General features: G+C 46.3%; 2 protein-coding genes across 9 annotated transcripts in view; one reads left to right on the top strand and one right to left on the bottom strand.

Moving 5' to 3' along the window:
• RNFT2 (ring finger protein, transmembrane 2) overlaps positions 1-13297 on the bottom strand; it is a 29406-nt gene extending 16109 nt beyond the window's left edge. For 4 of the 8 annotated variants that reach the window (XM_053959049.1, XM_053959042.1, XM_053959047.1 and 1 more), the window contains exons 1-7: positions 13050-13297; positions 11823-12000; positions 11044-11510; positions 7474-7952; positions 6948-7024; positions 4763-4863; positions 2573-2726 (exon numbers count right to left, since the gene is read on the bottom strand). In XM_053959049.1, the coding sequence (XP_053815024.1) occupies positions 2573-2726; positions 4763-4863; positions 6948-7024; positions 7474-7952; positions 11044-11126 (894 nt within the window). In that variant the 5' untranslated portion in view covers positions 11127-11510; positions 11823-12000; positions 13050-13297. The remainder of the gene's footprint in view (positions 1-2572; positions 2727-4762; positions 4864-6947; positions 7025-7473; positions 7953-11043; positions 11511-11822; positions 12001-13049) is intronic. The other 4 variants (XM_053959048.1, XM_053959043.1, XM_053959044.1 and 1 more) reach the window with 4 other exon arrangements.
• A 97-nt stretch (positions 13298-13394) lies between these two features.
• Positions 13395-18859, top strand: SPRING1 (SREBF pathway regulator in golgi 1). Its single transcript, XM_053959739.1, has 5 exons — positions 13395-13588; positions 14188-14344; positions 15584-15735; positions 16258-16371; positions 17338-18859. Exons 1-5 carry the CDS (start codon positions 13478-13480, stop codon positions 17419-17421), a joined length of 618 nt encoding a protein of 205 aa, XP_053815714.1. The 5' UTR covers positions 13395-13477; the 3' UTR covers positions 17422-18859.
• Positions 18860-19164: the final 305 nt, after the last annotated feature.

Here is a 19164-nt window from a genome sequence, read left to right as displayed (position 1 = left end):
AACTGATGTAAGCAGAGTTTAGTGCTATTCACTCTTGTCATTGATGATCTTGATGGAACAAAGTAATGTACAGGTGACACTAAACTGTAAGCACAACTGGAAAGAAGGATTACATTCCAAATTCATCTTGACAGACTGGAGAAATGGTCTAGAAAACAGGGAGGGAATGAAGACAGTCCAGAAGAGAATAACAAGATCTGGAATTAACAATCTCTGAGAAAAGACTCAAAAAATTGTTGGAGTTCAGTCTACAGACAAGAGTGAGGGGAGGCATAAAGACTGATAAATAAAAGCAAAAACCACACAGTATTCAGAGAGGACCAGGATCCTGAGGAGCAGCAGGAAAAGCCAGGCTAGCTTTGCAAGTGCCTTTGACCTTCCAAAATGAGGAAAATCCAAAGAGCCAGCTCAGAGGCTGAGTGCAGGATGATTAAAGTTCCCCACATCCCATCCAAGGGCAAGTTTTAGGATCTACTGCTGACTGCCAGTAGTTGAGGATTAAATCCCCCTGTGTTGAACTCCAGCCCTGAGTGCAGCAACCTCCACTTCAGGCCCTGTACCAGGGGAGCAAGAGGCTGCTGTTCTGAGTAGTTAAATTGGCACAAAACCTTCACACTATATATAAATACCCACCGTGAAAAAGTTGAGCTCTACTGAGTTAAATTAATCTTCCTCCAGCAGCCTGTTACCATTAATGACAACTACCCAGAAGTTCATAAACTCCAAGCTGGGCTTCAGGCAGAAATACTACTTGGAGGACATTGGGAGGAAGAGAGTAACTTTGTATCTGGCAAGTATTCAGAGAAAAAACTTGATAAAAATTTTGGTCAAAGTTAATGTGCATAAACTGCACTAGAAGTGTTCTAACTGAGCAAAAGATTCCATTTCAATCCCTCACCTGTGCAGGCCAGGGGTCAGCAGGCTCAGGGAAGGAGCTCAGCTATGTGATCACCAATTACCATTTCCATGGTGTCCTGTGGTTCTCCTGGAGCCCTCCCATCCCAGCTTGACCTTGCTTAATTTGTTACACCAGATCTCATCCTTGGCTGGATTAAAGGCTGCAGAGTGGGGGAGAGAACCCCCAAACCAAACCCAGATCTGGTGGGTACCAGCAGAGCCAGGGGACAGCGAGACCATCCCCAACATCCTGAGACAAAAAGGGGCTTTAAAAAAGTGAGACACATTGCTCTCCAGAAAAAGGTATTAAAAATGAAGCATCTGTGCTCTGAGTCATTACAGGCCCTTGACAGATGTGATCCTACCAGCCTCTCACTGGAGCTGCAAATAAAGACCCCTTCTCTTTCTTCTCTCCTGACAAGGATTAATGAGTACTTGGGATGGCTCTCAGACAAGCAAGCAAAGGCTGTGAACCTTTTCCAACACTGCCATTTATCTTGGGAAGACTATTCACATCACTTCTCCCTCCCTCCCCAGCCTGGATTATGCTCTGACCCAGCACATTAATCTCCCAAAATATAATAACAATAATAGAAGGAGGGAAAAAAAAAAAGCTGGACAATTGCCAGAAATAAATTAATAACCATCTCAGATAGCCCTGCTGTGCACGAGCAAACTGCTCAACTCCCCTGCCACCCATGTCATTTCTAAGCAAAACTATTCCCAGTTTAGAGACCCCCTGAAGTGCCCTGCCTGAGACTTTCAGCAATTACTGCTGGTACCTTGCATCTAGAGAGTGCCTTTCATCCCAACAGCTGCCAGAGGTTTCTTTGCTGAATGCAAATAATACACATTGCTACATCTGCCCCTGAAATGGGGTCACTACTGAGTGCAGGAAGAGGCAGCATGAGAGAGATGTAAAATAAAAACATATCAAAAGGTGTTTTGAATGAGAGAGAAACTTTTAAAAGTTAGGCTTAGTCGACATGTGGTTGCATAAACATTTAAATATGTGAAGCATTTAATTATTTTTTTTTCTCCCATGGTTAGAACTGGTGCTGTCTTTTGTGGCTTCAGTTTAACCCAGTTACTTTGACCCAAGTGGGAAGCCAAAGAGACAAATATTTGCAATTTCTTCCCAGGAAGTGAAGAGGTTCCTGCTTCAGAAATGTGAATTTACAGAGATTACTCAGAAAACAAGACTTAAAGTCAATGAGAAAAGCAGTTATCTGGCTGCTAGCACTGATTCCTCCTCAAGCAATGCTCACCTCACCTCCCCAGACTTTAGTCACTGCTGGTGGTACCAAACCCTTGCTCAGGTCTGTGATGGCTCAAAAACCACCCCTCGATTCCAGGTGAACTTCTGCCAAAGGTTTAGCAACAGATTTTAATGGTTTTATTCTTCCATCCATATTTGGCCCTGGCACAGGGTGCCCAGAGCAGCTGTGGCTGCCCCTGGATCCCAGGCAGTGCCCAAGGCCAGGTTGGACAGGGCTTGGAGCAGCCTGGGACAGTGGAAGGTGTCCCTGCCCATGGGAGGGGTGGCACTGGGTGGGATTTAAGGCCTCTTCCCACCCAAATCATTCCCTGATTCTCTGGTTCCATGCTGCAAACGTGTGGTAAAGGTATCAGATTATCAAAGAGAAAGGTGTGTGCCTCAAGAAGAGTCTCCTACCTTTGACTTGACGGCGAGGATGATCTTGGGCAGGGCCACGACGAGGCATTTCAGGGCAATGGTGAGGTACTTCAGCACAAAGTCTGCAATGCCCACAATCCACATCAGGTCAAAGAAGTCCAGCCTGTCCAGGTTGGGTTTCAGGAATATAAGGCTGAAAGAGACACCAAAGGTCAAATACCACTGAGGAGAAGCTTGCACAAGCTCCTTGTATCCACTGCTGGCTAGAGAGAGCCCAGGAAGTCCCCTGAACTTCAGGAGAGTTCTCAAGGGCAGGAGAAGGAGGACACACAAATCAGGTCTGGGCTTCCTCTGGGCCCCCTGACTTTGCTCTTGCCCACTTCTACAGGGGTCAGCAGGTTTGCCCATTGTCACAAAGCAGGGCCCAAACACCCATAAAGTCTGTCTGGAATACAGCAGCCTCCATAACCTGCCTTTCCCACTGCCTGGAGTGCTGACAGTGCCCTCAGTGCACAGCGTGGGATCTGGGTGGCACAGCTCCTCCTGGCAAGTCCTGCTCAGAACAGTTCTGCTCCCCTGGGCAAGGGAGCACCCCCACAGCCCCTGAGGCTGCTCTGCCACAGGGACACAGTCCCCAAAACTACTGGGCACATCAAAGTGGTGACACAGGAAACTCTGCACCAGCCACGGCAGAAAGGTGAGAACTTCACACGTGTCCTGCTCTGACAGTGGCCACTGCCTGAAGCACAACAAGAGCTGGGCTCTGTTAATACTCTTACCTGAACCAAAGATCCAAAATTTAATGCCCCTTACATAATGTCATTTACTGGGCTGAACATTTGCTCTTTAAAAGAGTGGAATCTGGGACAGCAGAATTTTACCCAGTAATGGGCAGAAGCTACTGGCCTGAGCAATAATGAGAACTAGACCCTACTCAGGCTGAAAAAACAGGATTCATCTTCAGGGTATTTACCTGCTAAAGCCTCATGGTAGAAAGCAAAAACTTAACAGTAAAAAAAAAAAAAAAAAAAAAGAAAAAGAAAAAAAGCAAAGTAAAGTAACCAACCCAAAATGAAAAGCCTGAACATGAATTTAAAATACTCACAACACTGGCACAGCACAACAGGTAAAATTACACCCTAAAAACAGAAACAGAATCAGAGACTTTACTACTATTCATGCACTAGAAACAAGAAAAAAAAATCAGGAAATGAAAAATGAAAGAAAGAAACAAAACTGAAGCAGACATTTCTAAGTTGACAAGCCTGGCTTATGAATAGTCCCAGGTCTGGCAAGCAAGAGACACACCAGCCTGACACCACTGCAGCACTCACAGGAACAGGGCTTTTCCTGGAGCTGTGGCCCAGCCTGCCCACTGGTAATAAACCACACTCTAAACTGTCTGTAAGATGGCCCCAAATTGCTAAAACCCCTTTATTTTAGATGATTTAGCCTTTTTTTTGAACTAGTCCCATTCATGCTTTTAACCTTGGCCACCCTCTTAGAGACACCCTGTTACCCTGTGGTGCAGACAGATTTCACTGCCACATCTTTCTGCCATTCCTGTTCCTGCCTTTCCACTCCATCCAGACAATCCCATGGCTTGGCCTCTCCCATTCAGCCCCACACTCAAACCTTCTCAGCTCTCCCCCTTTCTCTGCTTCCTACCTGTGATTATTCCTGTCTGCTTTACATTAACTTGTGAACCAAATCCATGAGCAGAAACCTTTCTGTATTAGAGAACTAACTCAGTCAGGATTTGAAAGGCAAGGCTATCTTAATTATTATCTCAGATCCAAGTGCCCTGAGGACACTGGAGTAAAACTGCTGTTTCATCTCCTGTCCTACACTCCAATCTAGATAGACTGAAGAGGAAAATCACCAGGTCAGTTCCTCATCTGCCTCTGACACCTGCACTTGATGTTCAGCTGCAGTGGTCACAATGGGAATTCAGAGGTCGTTTTTGGAAAGGATCCACCCTGCTTTGACACCATCACACCCTGGCCCAGTTATACACTGCTTATGTCCTTTACTGACAGGAGCATAATCCACTGGTAAGGGGCACACACACATTCTTTTCCTGCACTGGAAGGTATTACAAAGGTGCAACAAAGACAGCAGATCCTTTAGGGGCACACAGTTTCTCCCACAGTGTGGGGGAGAAGTGGCCTTCCCTTTTTTCCTCCCTGGCAATTATCACCCATCCTGTACAATGTAGATTTTGCTCACCTGTTGTAAAGCTGCTGAGAGCTGAATGTGTAAAGCAAGTACAGGGTGTTTCCAGTGAGAAAGGCCAGGATCCAGAAGACAACCAGCACTGATCTCTTCTCCTGGGCAAGGAAAAGGAGCAGAGTTATTTCAGTAATTTTCAGGTTTTTGAGTCAAAATCTCAAGATTTGAGCTGAGCCTTCAACTGCTGAAAAATCCAAACCAGGGGATGCAAATATGTAACAAAGTCTTCAGTAATTAGTTTATTTACACAGGACTAAGAAGTAATCTGTAAGGAAAAGACATCTATAAACACAAGTAGAAATGCTTCTCACTCATGTAACCTTTTCAATGGAAATGAATTGAAATAAGCAGGTGAAAATGACAGAATTATTGCAGAATGCATTTTCAAAGTTGGGATCTTTATTGGGACACCTAAAATCCCCTGAGATTTAAAATGCAGCATGACAAACAGATTTTAAAAAAATCCATTCCACATATTGTCTTAAATTCTGAGCTGCCACCTGGCTGGAGTGACAATTCATCAAAGAGGTGTTTTATAAATAGACCCAAAGTCACTCAGTGGAAGGCTCAGCTAAATCAAATATACCCCTCCACTACCTGCAGCACATCTGGGTGCTATCCTAAAGCATGGTGGCTCTGGAACATTCATTTTTGATTGAACAAATAATTAAAGGTCAAAAGAAGTGGAAATGTTGCATTTTAACATACATGGAAAGTTACAGACAAGCTGGATGGCAGAAGACACTGTCCTGGGTCTTAGCCCTCGTTAACTTTGGGGAGTAAATTTTATTCCTGAGAGGAAAACACCCACCATTTTTCTTGTGAGCTGATTTATTAAGAAAGGAGGTGTCTGTAGCTGCTCAACAGCCAGGCCTGCTGTGCTGAGATTTAAAGGAGGCAGATCAAGGGGCACACTGCTGGAAGGCCAGAGGTGCAGAGTGCAGGGCAACAGCAATCTGTTACTGGGCTGTGCCTTTCATCTCTTCACTCCCTGCTGCATCACACTGACTCCACTGCTGCTGGCAGATACAAGCATGCACTTGTGCCACCCAGGTCATTTTGACAAAAAAGGAACTCTAGCCTTGTGCTTTTAGTGCTGTTGAACTGTTCTCCAAACACAGAAGATCAGAAGACCTGAAAAGATCTGCTGGTTTACATTCTAAGCATACTAATGCCCAGAGCATTATAAAGCTACTAGCAAGCAATACATCAATGAAATCTTTCAGCTGAACATCTCAAAACATTATCTAAATGCTAATAAGCTAAATCTCATCATTAATAAGTCAAACAGGCTTCATCACCTCTGCTGTACATGATGGGAAACCAAGGTGCAGAGAAGTGCTGGAATAGGCACTGCCAGGCAGAGGGAGATGCAGATCACAACATCCCTGACCTGTCCTCTATTTGTTTTACTACACCACATTTCACAAAAAAGCAGGACAGAGACTTTGGGAGAGCATCAGTGGGGAGAGGCAGGAAGGAGAAGACAGATCTGTGCACATATAAATGCATTCAGCCCTACACTGCAATCAAAGGTTCATCACAGATGCTATTTTTGCATGGAAAATTATGCTTGCTGGGAACAGAAGTGTTGGAATCCAAAATGCAGGGAATTATCAGAACTTTGGCTAAACTTTGTTAGCCTGTAAGCCAAAGCTTAGAATTAAACACAGGATTTGATTTGAGACCTTGGAAAAGGCTTCCAAATTTAGGTGCTAGAAGCAAGAATGTGGATTGTAGCTTGAAGCAGAGACACATTAAGTGGAGGAAGGTTTAGAGTTTTAGAGTTTAAGATACAGAAAAAATAAAAGTAGTTACAAGGGTAAACAAGAAGTTTAGAATGCAGTACTGTAGGTTTGTGTGTCATAACATGATTAGCTAAGAAAGCTTACACTGTAGCATGAGTCCATAAGATGAAAGCCCATAAGGATTAAGTCAAAAGCATAAATATCCTTGTTAGTAGTGTTTTATTAGTCAGTAAATCCTTAAAAGGTCTTGTAGCTAGGGGTCTGGGACCTTCTGAACCATGCAATGAAGATGTGAGCCGAACTCACCCTTCCTGCCTATGCAGAAAATAAGAAAATAAATCACACCATCTAAAAAACTCAGAGGTCCTGTCTCTAACTCATTGAAAACTCCTTCAAAAATCCCCATCCAGAAGGAGGTAAAATGCCAGACTCACCTTCAGAGCCACCTGTTCTCGGAGCGTGGAGTTGGCGTAGGCAAAGGTGCTGGCCATGCCAATGCACACAGCAATTCCTGCAGGGAAAGGCTCTGTCAGGGAGAAACTGCTGATGCTCTTTGACTTGATTTCACCCCCAGCACCCTACCTGCAAGACAGGAGCCTCATTCCTCTGAACCCTTCTGTGCTACACAGATATCTTTGCTGTCACCAAGATAAGCTCTCCCCATCTCTCCTACAGAGCTCTGAGGGTGCCATCCTCAGCCTCACAGGAATGTCAGGGAGAAATCAGGAACAGTAGCGGTCAGAACAGGAAACTAATGGATCTGACCCAGATGAAAACAGCTTGGACTGAAAGTTATGGGGAATTTATCACATGCACTATCCCATGCATTTGAGCACGTTCCCTTCATGCTGGACTCCATCTGGACACTGCCACCTGGATAAATGTATCAGACATCAGAGCCGGATAAAGCCTCCCAACCACCCTCTACTCACAGTTCAAAAAGCTCTGACGAACGCTCACCAAGCTTGTGCTGGAAACAAACTTTAGCCAGGAGGATCAAGATGAAGGGAAGTCCCTTCTGCAGCCACCCAACCACAGCTTTGAGCTCCGAAAGAGCCGGGGCCGGGGTTCCGGCCTGTTCCTCGGCGCCCTCCTCGGCGTGCCCGTGCCGGTCGCCCCCGGCCATGTGCAGCAGCGAGGAGCCGCGGTGGTGGCCGTGCTGGAAGTGATGGGCCGGGGCCCGGTGGTGGAACGGGGCCCCCTCGGCCCGCCCGGCCGCCTCGTCCCTCGGGGCCGGCATCTGGATGAACACTTCTCCCCCTCCGGCCGCCGAGCCCAGCACCAGCCCCGCCGGGAAGGGCGCGGAGGCGATGGAGGCCGCGGGGATGCCGGCCAGCCCCGAGAAGAGCTGCTGAGGGGAGGCGGCCTCGGCCTTGAGGCTCTCGAACACGCCGCTCTCGTCCACGCTGGCCTCCGAGCTCAGCGTCTGGCTCCGGCTCCTGCAGCGGGCACACACGCCAGGGGCTCGGTCAAGACGGGCTCACAGCGCTGGCTGCTGGTCCAGCCCAGCCCCGAGTGCAGCGATCCCTCCACAGCCCCTGTTGCTGCTTGCGGCTCCAGGCACAGGTCACCAGCGGGACGGGGCTGCTGAGGAACGCGCCTCCAGCTCCTCGTTTTCCAGCATCGGCCTCGTTACCTGGCTATGACAATGGGAAGATGCCAGCAGCTCATGTTCTTGGCAGTAGCCAAAGAACTCAGGGTTACAACTCACTTAAAGGTTTTTTGACTAATCACACAAAGTAAAAGCATATTGGCAGTAGTTCTATCCAACCACTATAAGCACACGTACCTTTGATTAAAACAATGCTCTCTTATTTCAAACACAATACCTGCTACCTTAAAACACAATGCACAGAGCTCCATTATTAAGCTTAGAACTTCCTAATACATATTAGATATACTTTTGCTAGATATACTTTTGTGTAACTTAGGGATTTATTCTAGCCAAGCGTTAGTACACTGACCATTGTTCTATTTGTCCTTACTTTCTACATCTCATTTAACTTTTTTGCTGACAAGCCTTATGGCTACTGCTTAGCTCTAATTGCAGTCTGCTGTCTCTGAGGCCTGCCTTTCGCAGCTTTCCCGAAACCCTGATTTTAAGGATTCCTACACTCTCAGAACACCAAGCCCTCCAAATGTTTTTCCCTGTATTTTCTGTCAGGAAGTCACAGCTGCAGAACTGGAGGCCAGCAACCAGATCAGAGAACCTCTCCAGACCTGACCAGAACACATCAGCTCCCTCACCAAGGAATGAAGCTCCCAAACACCCTGCTTGCTTTTGGAAATAAACAAAGGAATAATACATCCAGTACCAAATCCAGTATCTTTTATAATGATTTGAGTATTTAAAGAAAAATATACAAAACCTCATGGAACCTGAAACAGCACCACCAAGTCGAGTCATGCTATAAACAAACAAATAAACTAGGCTAACTCAAAGCAATGACCTACCCCCAAAATCCTGTCTTTATTTTGGGACAATCACTTATTTTGGGACCTGCCCACTGATGAATTGCACCAGAAGAGACAGAATCACCAGGGGAAGAGAAGTGTTTAGAGCCGCTTTGTGTGTCCCTGACCTGACACAAAAGTGAAGGATGTGCTCACGGGTTCAGATAAATTCTTTTATTTTTATATTTTTGGTAAATTGGGCATGGATGTACCCAAATTACTGGGCAGAACTGGTTCTGGCACTGATTCTTTCCTAAGCATGTTGGAATACAGCCAGATTCTAAAAAGAAAGTCTGAATACCTTTATCCTAACAGCAAAAGTCAACAGGGCTTTTTTTCTTCACTAGAAGTCAATACAAGGAAGGTGTATTGAGGTGAGAGGGAACAATTAGGTAATATTAGGTGTATTGAGGTGAGAGGGAACAATGCAGGTAACAAGTACAATGATCACCAGGCAGTAAATGCCTGACAGACAGCAAACACTTCTCTAACCTGCAAAAGGAGAGTAAACAACAAATGAACCTCAGCAAGAGGCAAAGCCCACAAGTAAGGCGTGTTGCAGAGCTTTGGTCTCTCCTGATTTGAGTCCTGGGAGATCTCTGACTTTAGGAACAGCAGTTACAAGTTGAGACAGCTCACGCAGGGCCCTCAACCCTCTCTCCCCCATGGGTTCCAAAGCCTCCCCAGGGCACAGAGCTCTGCCTTTCACCTCCCCCTGGGGACACCCTCAAACCTCTCTGGCCAAACCTTCCCACTAAGCAAACTCCTAATAAGGCTTTTTGTAGCTGCACGCCATTCCCACTGCATCTCCACAGGCTCCTGCAAGGAATCCAGTCAACAAGACATTGCACACCTTGTTCTGGTCCAAAACATTCATCAGGCAGGCCTTTAAATTCACACCTAACATTAGAACTCAGGGATGTACACACAGCTTATGGCTGGGAATGTAACAAACAGCCTGGGAGGAACCCAGTGCTACAAATAAAGACACAGCTATCCTTTGGAATATTATTACCAGGATACACAAGTGTGCTTTCAGCAGGAAGGAATTAATCTGTGACATATTTATAAACAAACAAGGTTTTTTGGTTGAAATTGTAAGGCTGCTGAAGTTAACAGAAGTGAAGACCAGTGGCAACAGCATTTCCTTCTACAGTTAGAAAAACTTCACACTATGTTCCTGACTATGTATTTACCCTGTTAAAAATCAGAAGCATCATGCAGAAAAAAACTGAAGATGGCTTTCTTTCCCCTGAAATTAAGAATGGTACCATGCTAGCAATGGCCATGACATAAGGCTTCAACTCTAATTGCAAAACCACTATAGAAAATAAAATATTTACTAATGATCTTTCACTTATAATTTCAGCTCAAACAGAGCAATGGAATTTGTTAGTTCCATCTTTGTCTTGGAGTAATTAGATTAGTTTCTTCTTCAGGAATAAAAATTTTAAAAGTCATACTCTAACTCTGGGAAAGCACCAGGGAATATTTAGTACCAGAACAACAACAGTGACAAGGTTCCCTTGCTGATGTTATAATTACAGAAACAAATTTGAGGTATTCTAAATACTCACATACATGAAGATAGATAGACTCTGGGAAGATGCAAAGAGTCACCCAAACTCTTTATAAAACACTAAGTCAGAGTAGTTGGGAGCTTCAGACCAGCAGACTTTTTAAACACCTCAGTAAGAGACGTGTAAATGGTTCCTGTTCACACAGGTCCATCCTTGCACCCTGACAGTGCTCAGGGTCCCCACAGGACTGGGCCATCAATCCAAGCCCTCCTCCAAGCTCCACCATCCTGCCCATGCTCAGCCAGCTGTCTGCCAGCTGTGCCATCCTGGATCACCCTGAAACACTGTGGCTGGCAGCAATCAGTGAGTGACAGCAAGAGAAAAGTAAACTTGTCTCTAGAATCCCCAGACTTGAGCAGAGAGCCCAGCCACACCACACACACATGAATTTGACTTTCTCAGTTTTGAGCTTTCATCTTCTAAAACACCCCCTACTCTTAAATCAGAACCCTCCTCTTGGGAGAGGAACATGGAGGGAAGAAGGGCAAGGATTTACCTTTCAGGAGGCACGGTGTCCGTGTTGCTGCTGTGCCGCCTCTGCATTTTCCTCAAAACCCTAAAACACAACACGCTCAACATGAACCCTGTGGCTCAGCAAACCCCAGAGTGGCTACTGGCACAGGCCCTGGGGGCAGAGGGCTGCGGGACCCGCTCAGCTGGGGACATGGCTGGCAGCAATCATTCGCTTCTGCGGCACAGCACCTCGAGCTCCCATTTGTTTCTCAGTACACTTGAAGAGACAGCTCTGAAAGGCAAACGGGGGCACACAGGTGTCCAGGCTGGGCAGGAATCACTCAGGTCCCCTCCTGCAGGAAGTGGCAGTCACCAGGAGGGATGGCATGTCCTGGCAAGGAACATGGGGACATCTAACAGTGGCTCTCGATGTGACACGTGACTCAACGGCCTCTTGGGAAATCAGATCCAGTCTTCTTTTTCTGCAGGAACTTGCTCTGCAAAGCAAAACTGAGAGGGAAGAAGAAAATGAAAATGTGTAAACATTTTTAATGAAAAAAATACAATTGTCTCATGACAATATTCTTTTAAACAAGCAAATAATTCATTTTAATCTATAGAAATACCATTTGCAAAGTCTGGCCAATAGGCCCACAGTACAAGAGCTACTTAATAAAATGTAAAGACTAAGATCTAAATACTCTAATATAAAAAGTTATAACATTATTAATAACACATGACAATATACACATAGATGTGCAGCCCGTGTGTAAAGGCACAATGGCTCTGGGGAGGTTTGCCAGCTGTCTCAAAGCACAGTACCTGAAGAGCAGCTTTATCCAGAGGTGAAAGGTGCCACGCTGGCAGAGATGGAAGCCCAGGAGCGTGCAGACATTCACAGATGGAGCACCTCAGACAGTCCAGACTTCAAACTCATCCCAGGTCCTCCCTCCCAGCCAGTGACTGTCAGCACCTGGCCCCAGTGCTCACACAGGCCCACCTGGAAGAAGCACACACAAAGAGCAATTTTCAGCACAGTACACAGAGTTTTACCTCTCCATCTCCCTGGGAAAGGCAGAGAGGTGCAGGAACCCTCGGTGCTTCAAGCCCTGCCCATGTGCGTGACCCAGCAAAGCTGTTTTCCTCTGGGACTGGCACCTGCAGCCCTGCTTCCCACACAGGCACTCCCTGGGAGTGCTCCCAGAGCTGTACTCTGCCTTCATTGTGTCCATACACACACCTTTTATCACACACACGTGTGTGTGTGTCTGTAATAAATACAGACAGACATAAATGTATTTATATATACATGCACTTGTATCACAGAACATATCACACACATATAGCATAATATATATTTTATATATCCATCTGTATGTACATATATGTACAAATGAATATACATACATATATGTATATACATATATACATATATATATGTTTACACAGATGTATACACATATATATACAGACATATCTATTAACATGGTTCTAAACATACATATACACATCTATATATATACACACCATATACACAGTATACATATATAGAGATGCATAATATATGTACATAAAGATATATATACATACATGTACACATACATGTATATACATTTGTAAACAGACATATCTATTAATACAGTTCTATACACACACATGCATATGTAAATCTATTTATATATACATAGTATACATATCTAGATATACATACATATATATGTACACATACATGCATATATGTATATATACAAACATCTATTAATACAGTTCTATACATATGCATACATATATACATCTATATGTACACACACATATATACATAGTATACATATAGAGATATACAACTATATACGTATAGATATACATACATGTATACACATATATACACAGAAATATCTATTAATAGAGTTCTATACCTATACATACATATATACATCTATATATACACATGCATATATAGATACACTCCTATACACATACATATATACACAGATAGATAGATAGATAGATAGATAGATAAAAATTTAAACCATACAATTCTATACATACAGACATATATACACGTACACACAGACATAAGCCAGGCCTTTTTTTCCGTTATGCGGGGGAAGGAGATTCCAGCTGCAATCCGTGGTGCAGTGCCCCGGCCCGGCCCCGCGGTGCCCCCGTACCCAGCGGCTCGGCTCGGCTCGGCCCGGTGCCGGTGGTGCCGGTGGTGCCGGTGGTGCCGGTGGTGCCGGTGGTGCCGGTGGTGCCGGTGGTGCCGGTGGTGCCGGTGGTGCCGGTGGTGCCGGTGGTGCCGGTGCCGCCCCGCGCACGCCCGGCCGCGGTTTCCGCCCGCCCCGCCCCGCCCCGCCCCGCCCCGCCCCGCCGGCGGAAGCGCTCGGGCCGCGCTGGGGCCGCCCGGGGCTCGGCGCCGCTCGCTGCGGGCCCGCCGGTGATGCCGGCCCCGGGCCCGCGCTGCCCCTCGCCCGGCCATGGTGCCCTGCGGGGCCGTGCTCTGGCGGCGGCTGCTCAGGAAGCGATGGGTCCTCGGTGTCGTCTTCGGGCTCTCGCTCGTTTATTTCATCACCAGCACCTTCAAGCAGGTCAGTGCCGGCCCCGGCCCCGGCCCCGGCACGCCGCGGGCTGGGTTAAAACATCCCGTGTGCCACGGTGACTTTCGTTCTTCAGGTCCTGTCACCGCACTCCTGGGTAATGCTGCCGTAAGAATGACATTATAAATACTTAATGGTGTTTAAAATAGGAATGCCTGATTCTGTGTTTGACAGCAATAGTGGTTTGAACCAAAACTGGGAAAAGAAAGTCTCCACTGGGTTTGGTAGGTGTTGTTGTGTCTTTTGGGAATGGTGATTGCACTGGCAAAGGGCTCATGAAAGAGAAATACGTTCAGCTGCGGTTATTTAATATAATTCATACTACTTTTGTGGTTGTAGTGACTGAGTTCAGCTGTCTTAGCTGATCCATGGTGAGCTAGAATACCCTGACTTTACTGAACTGTGTGTCTTCCTGTTGTGGATATGTATGTAGTATAAAATACTACAAGTAGTAAATTGTTTGCACCATTAATGCTGGAATTTCCTGTGCTGTGGAGTTTACAAGTACTGGGCATCTTTAATCCTGGGAGAGGCACGTGGATTGAAGTGGCAGGAGGAACTGGTATGTTTGGTTCCTGTTTTTGTTTCAGGAAGAGAGGATGGTGAGAGATCGGACTCTCCTCCAAGTGCAGGAGCATGAGCAGCCCATCATGTGGAAGGTGAAGTTCAGCTCGGGGAACAGCAGTCAGCTGAGCAACCAGTGCAGGAACTCTGTGCAGGGGAAGCTCCTCATTACAGATGAACTGGGTATGGTTGATATTTAGTTGAATTTATTCTGCATATGGCTCTGCTGAATGCTGTTTTGTGTGTCTGACTGCTGATGCCACTTTGATGTAACAACTGCTCTTTATTAAGGCATTTTCACTCAGCCCTTGCCTGCTCTCCTCTGGCTGGCTGCATTTCAGTGTGGCTGCAGATGCTGCTGCTTTGGTTCTGTGCACACCAGACTCGGGCCCAGGGCTGTGTGACTGTGACTGTGACCACCTTAAAGCCAAAGAATTCCCGTTCCCTTTGCACAGAGCCCAGGCATTGGGTCCTGCTCAGTTTGCTGTGGTTGCTTGCAGAGCTCTTTGTCTCTCCCTGCAGCGTGCTCCTGCTGTCAGGGGAGTTTGGGAGAGCAACTGAGGAAGCCTTGGCCTTGCATGGAGGCAGCTCAGGGCTGGTGTAATTAGTGCTCAGGCACAGTTAATGAGCTCGTCTGACCCTTGTAAACCCAAGGTTATTAACCACTTGTTTTAAGCAGTAGAAATTAAAGACTCTTTCCTGCCCTGCACTGTTGCTCTGTGCTTGTTGCTTAGACCAGGATCTTTCTTGGCCACAAATCAAGGCTATAGAAAACCCACCACATCTTTTGTGATTTGCATCAATGTTAAATTTGGCACTGCCTGACTTAAGCTTAGTGCCAGTTCATAAGATCTCTAAAAATTACAGATGTCTCACAGACTAATGCTGTGGTAGGACCATTTTCATAAGGATATACACCATATTTCTATACTGTTAAGGATTCCACTCAGCAGTGAATATTACACTGTCCTGCATGGCTAAATCTAAGTCTCTTTGTACTGAACTGTAAAAGAATTATTCAGACACAGCCCCGTTGCAAAAACTTGTGTCATGTTTTTTTTTTCCAATATAATCAATGCCATTCCCATTCCCCCTTTCACAACAAGGAACTGTGCCCAAAAAAAGTCAGAACTTAAATAATCTGCATTTAAATACTCATGCTGTATATAGAGCACACATTAGAGCAGGATATGGTAGCTGTGCAGATAACACCAGGCTGTCTGAAAAGCTGCTCTCCATTTCAAAGAGTGGCTGCACAGGACTGAGGGGGGATCATCATCTACTAAATGACAAACAAACCTGCTCTTAAGGAATGTGGTTCTTACTGCAGATTTTCACAGAACATACAGAGGGGTGTATAGCTTCTGTGAGCTTCCTGTGAGCTTCTCTTAGATTCTTGTCACTGCTGTTGCTGTTTTCCAGGCTACATCTGTGAGAGGAAGGACCTGTTGGTGAATGGCTGCTGCAATGTGCACGTGCCCAGCACGAAGCTGTACAGCTGTGACAGCTGCCTGCCCAACGGCTGCTGCAGCATCTACGAGTTCTGCGTGTCCTGCTGCCTGCAGCCCAGCAAGGTGATGGGCTTCCTCCTGCTTTCCAGCTGCTCTCAGCTGTTGGGTCCCTCTGTGGCTAAAAGTGCTTCTTTGTGAGGAGCTTTTCCCTTAGAGGGACAGTTCCTTTTCTTGGAAGGATGAGGAAAAGCTCCAAGGAGCGTATGGCAAGCTATAAATAAAGCTTTAACAAAACTCGTCCTTCCCACCTTTGGGAGAAAGTACTGGGAGCCTTGAAAAGTGTTTCAGCTTCAGGGGAATTGCATTTGCCAAAGGGGAACAGTTGCAGAAGAGTTATTCCAGCCACTGTTAGTTTTGTAATTGGCATTTCCCCTTTTTCTGTGAGCTTCTCTTAGATTCTTGTCCTGCAGCTGGGGTTCTGAGGCATTAGCCTTTCAGTGCCTTTCAGTGCTTGCTAGAAATCCTAAGTGGAGTTGCTTACTCTTCCTCTGATACCTGAGCTTTGTAGGCTGGGGTGGGCTTTCATTACTCCTTGCTGAAGCAGAGTGTTTCTGATTTTTGCCTTCTCTTTGCTGACCACTTCAGCAACATCTCCTGGAGCGGTTCTTGAACCGGGCAGCGATCGCGTTCCAAAACCTCTTCATGGCAGTGGAAGATCACTTTGAGCTGTGTCTGGCCAAGTGTAGGACTTCATCACAGGTGAGGCACCAGCACACGTCCAGGGCCCAAAAAGTGCCCTTGGGAAACGGGGCTCAATCCTGTGAATGGCTGGTATGTTGTGTTTGTATTTTCATCAAAGCTGAAGCTATGGCTGAGAGCCAGTCTGAAGGCAAAGCTTGTGTTCAGAGCAGGACGAGTTGAACATTCTCTGTAGAAAAGAGGGGCTTAACTAAAAAGAGACTGAGTTCAATGACCAGTGAGAATCTCAGATGAGTTCTGGGGAAGATCTCATTAGGATGAAGACAGTGAGAGCTGTTCCCAGTAGCCTCAGAATGCTCTTTATTTTGTGGTACAGCTGGAGACCAACCATGTGCTGACAATCACCTGCACAGCAACTCAAAAACTGGGTTGTAATTTCTTTGCTTATTAAGGACAGAGGTGAACTTCTGTTACCCATGTGATTTTATTAGAAGTTTTGGTCTAAGCAAGCAGTGGCCCTTTTAGAAAGGGCTGTTGGCCATGTCCTGCAACTTCAGTATTTCATAGCAATAGGGATGGACTGCAAAGGATAGAGTCCCAAATGTCTCCAAAGTTACTGGGATTTTTTACCCATAAAATCTGAACTCTACCTTTTGTCAAGAAAAATGCACACATCTCAAGTTGCAACTTTATTGTACTCTGCTTGCTTAGAACATTTGATGATACTGCCTAAACAGATCTAATTTTTTAATATATATATAAAATCTGTCCCCACCTTCTTGGGTATTCTCTTGAAAAGGAGGTTCTGGTTCAACATGGCAGTGCTGTAATACATCAGCTGCCTCTTGTATGCTGGCAATGCAGAGTTCTTTGACTCCAAAGACGCTCTGATGTGTAGAAGAACTTGGGATTTTTTTGGGTTTTTTTTTTGCCTGTGCATAAATGCTGTGGGTTTTGTCCCTCAGTGAAGGGATGCCTTGTTTCACTGTGTGTATATTGTCAAAGCTTCTCCTCCTTTCCTGGCAGAGTGTGCAGCATGAGAACACCTACAGAGACCCAATTGCCAAATACTGCTATGGGGAGTACCCCCCAGAGCTCCTGCCTGTGTGAGAGCTGCAGGTCTGAGCAGCAGAAGGAAGGAACTGGAGCCTTGAATCCAAAAGAACAAGACAGCAGCTGTTGCTTTACCAAAGCCTCTGTGTAAAAAGCTTGCCTTGTATGCGGGGGCAAACCCAGAGGTGAAGAGAGGAAGTAAGGAACTTCAGTTCTTCAGACTGAATCTTGCTTTCTTCAATTTATTGTGCACCTGCTTTGGAGTGCTGGTACTCTGCTGCTGTGCCAGAGCATTCTTTGAATACTTCCTCTAAATTTCAGGAATCATGGAGTCAACCTAGGCTACAGAACGTCATGGGGAAAATATCTAATGTGGCTTTGCAGCTGTAAAAGGAGGTTCAGTTGTGTCTCTGCAGTCCAGAGACTTTCCAGAGGGACAGTAGTAACTGGAGGACTTCTCCTTTCAGAGGGCAAAGCATGCCCACTGTGCTTCTGTCTCTGGAACCCTTCTTGATATGCATGGTGTACACTACATATGTAATTATGAATTATTTATTCGTTTTATATGGGTCACTGGCTGAAAGTATGGATGCTTTGCATAGCTAGTTGTGGATGCCTTTCAGTCCCTGCTTTGCTGTGTCAGCTACAAGGGATATTTTAGATCCTGACTAAAGTTGGTAGGGTTTTTTTTTTTTCCTCCTTAGTCTGAAGGAATTGTATTGGGATTTGTCACTATAGTACTTATGTTCCTCTTAGTGAGTTTAAACCATTCAGAACTCCAATGGAGTTGTTCTGCCACAGTCCCACAGCACAAGAGAAGAGCAGGGATCTGCCTAGGATGGGATGTTTATTGTCTCTGAACACTTTCCTTGTTACTCTGCAGCAGTTTCCTCAAAGAGGAGTCCAGTTTTACAAGCAGCTCTCTGCTGTCCACTTGCTGACAGAGAGCGGGGAAGATTTGTTTGCTTGAACTTGTTCAGGCCTTGGCATTTCAAATGTACTTCCCTCCTGGTTGTGCAGGAGGCCAAAGGGTGGGGTGAGCTCTCCACACCACCTTTCCCAGACTGCCTGTGCCTTTCCACACTGCTCCCGTGAAGGAGGCAGGATGGGTCTGTCAGCCTGCTCCAGCTCCTTGGCAGTTCTGGCAGATCCTGAAATGTTTTACATCTCATCTGCATCTCAGGCAGCATCTCCTTTTAGCCCTTGGAACCCCCCTTGCACCAAATTCGAGCTGATCTTCACCTTTGACAAACATAATAAACAGGACTCAGTTAAAAAGACAAGAATTCATTATCCCATGCTTGCTTTACACAATCCAGTGCCCAGCTCCTGCCACTGTACCTCAGGCAATGGGGAAAGGAAGAGGGCAACCTGCGGCCGGGAGTTTAGGATAAAAGGTGGCTGCATCCTCCGAAATCTCGACAGAGACCCCACGGGGGTATGGCGTAGTGGACTCTCTCCCTTTATTCGAATAAAGTTGCAGGACTCCTCTGTCTCCATTGTGGACAGTAGCTTTTCATAGCGCGGCTTTTCGCACACGCTGATCACACGAGCAGGGCAGCGGCCCGGCCCGACCGTCGCGGGGCCCTGACGCGCACTGAGGTAACCCGGAAGTGACGCGTCTGATTTTTGCCTTCCCCTGAGCCAATGGTAACGCCGGCCGCTCCTCACGTGACATCAGCGCCCGCCCTTGGGGCGTGGCTCCCGCGGCCGCGCGCACGCCGAGCTGAGCACGCGCAGTGCGGCCGCCCCGGCATTTCCCCAATTCTGTGGGAATTCTGCGGGAAAATCCCTCGTCCT

This window comes from Vidua chalybeata, chromosome 18 (genome assembly GCF_026979565.1).
Source record: "Vidua chalybeata isolate OUT-0048 chromosome 18, bVidCha1 merged haplotype, whole genome shotgun sequence".
Taxonomy (NCBI): domain Eukaryota; kingdom Metazoa; phylum Chordata; class Aves; order Passeriformes; family Viduidae; genus Vidua; species Vidua chalybeata.
The sequence above is the reverse complement of the archived record's forward strand: the minus strand, read 5'-3'. Positions and strand labels throughout refer to the sequence as shown.

Bases quoted from the DNA above. Each gene is read 5' to 3' on its own strand.
- SPRING1 (XM_053959739.1), top strand. From the start codon at position 13,478: ATGGTGCCCTGCGGGGCCGTGCTCTGGCGGCGGCTGCTCAGGAAGCGA. The intron at 14,345-15,583 runs GTATGGTTGATA...GCTGTTTTCCAG, and splicing joins CCTCATTACAGATGAACTGG to GCTACATCTGTGAGAGGAAG. The intron at 15,736-16,257 runs GTGATGGGCTTC...TGACCACTTCAG, and splicing joins GCTGCCTGCAGCCCAGCAAG to CAACATCTCCTGGAGCGGTT.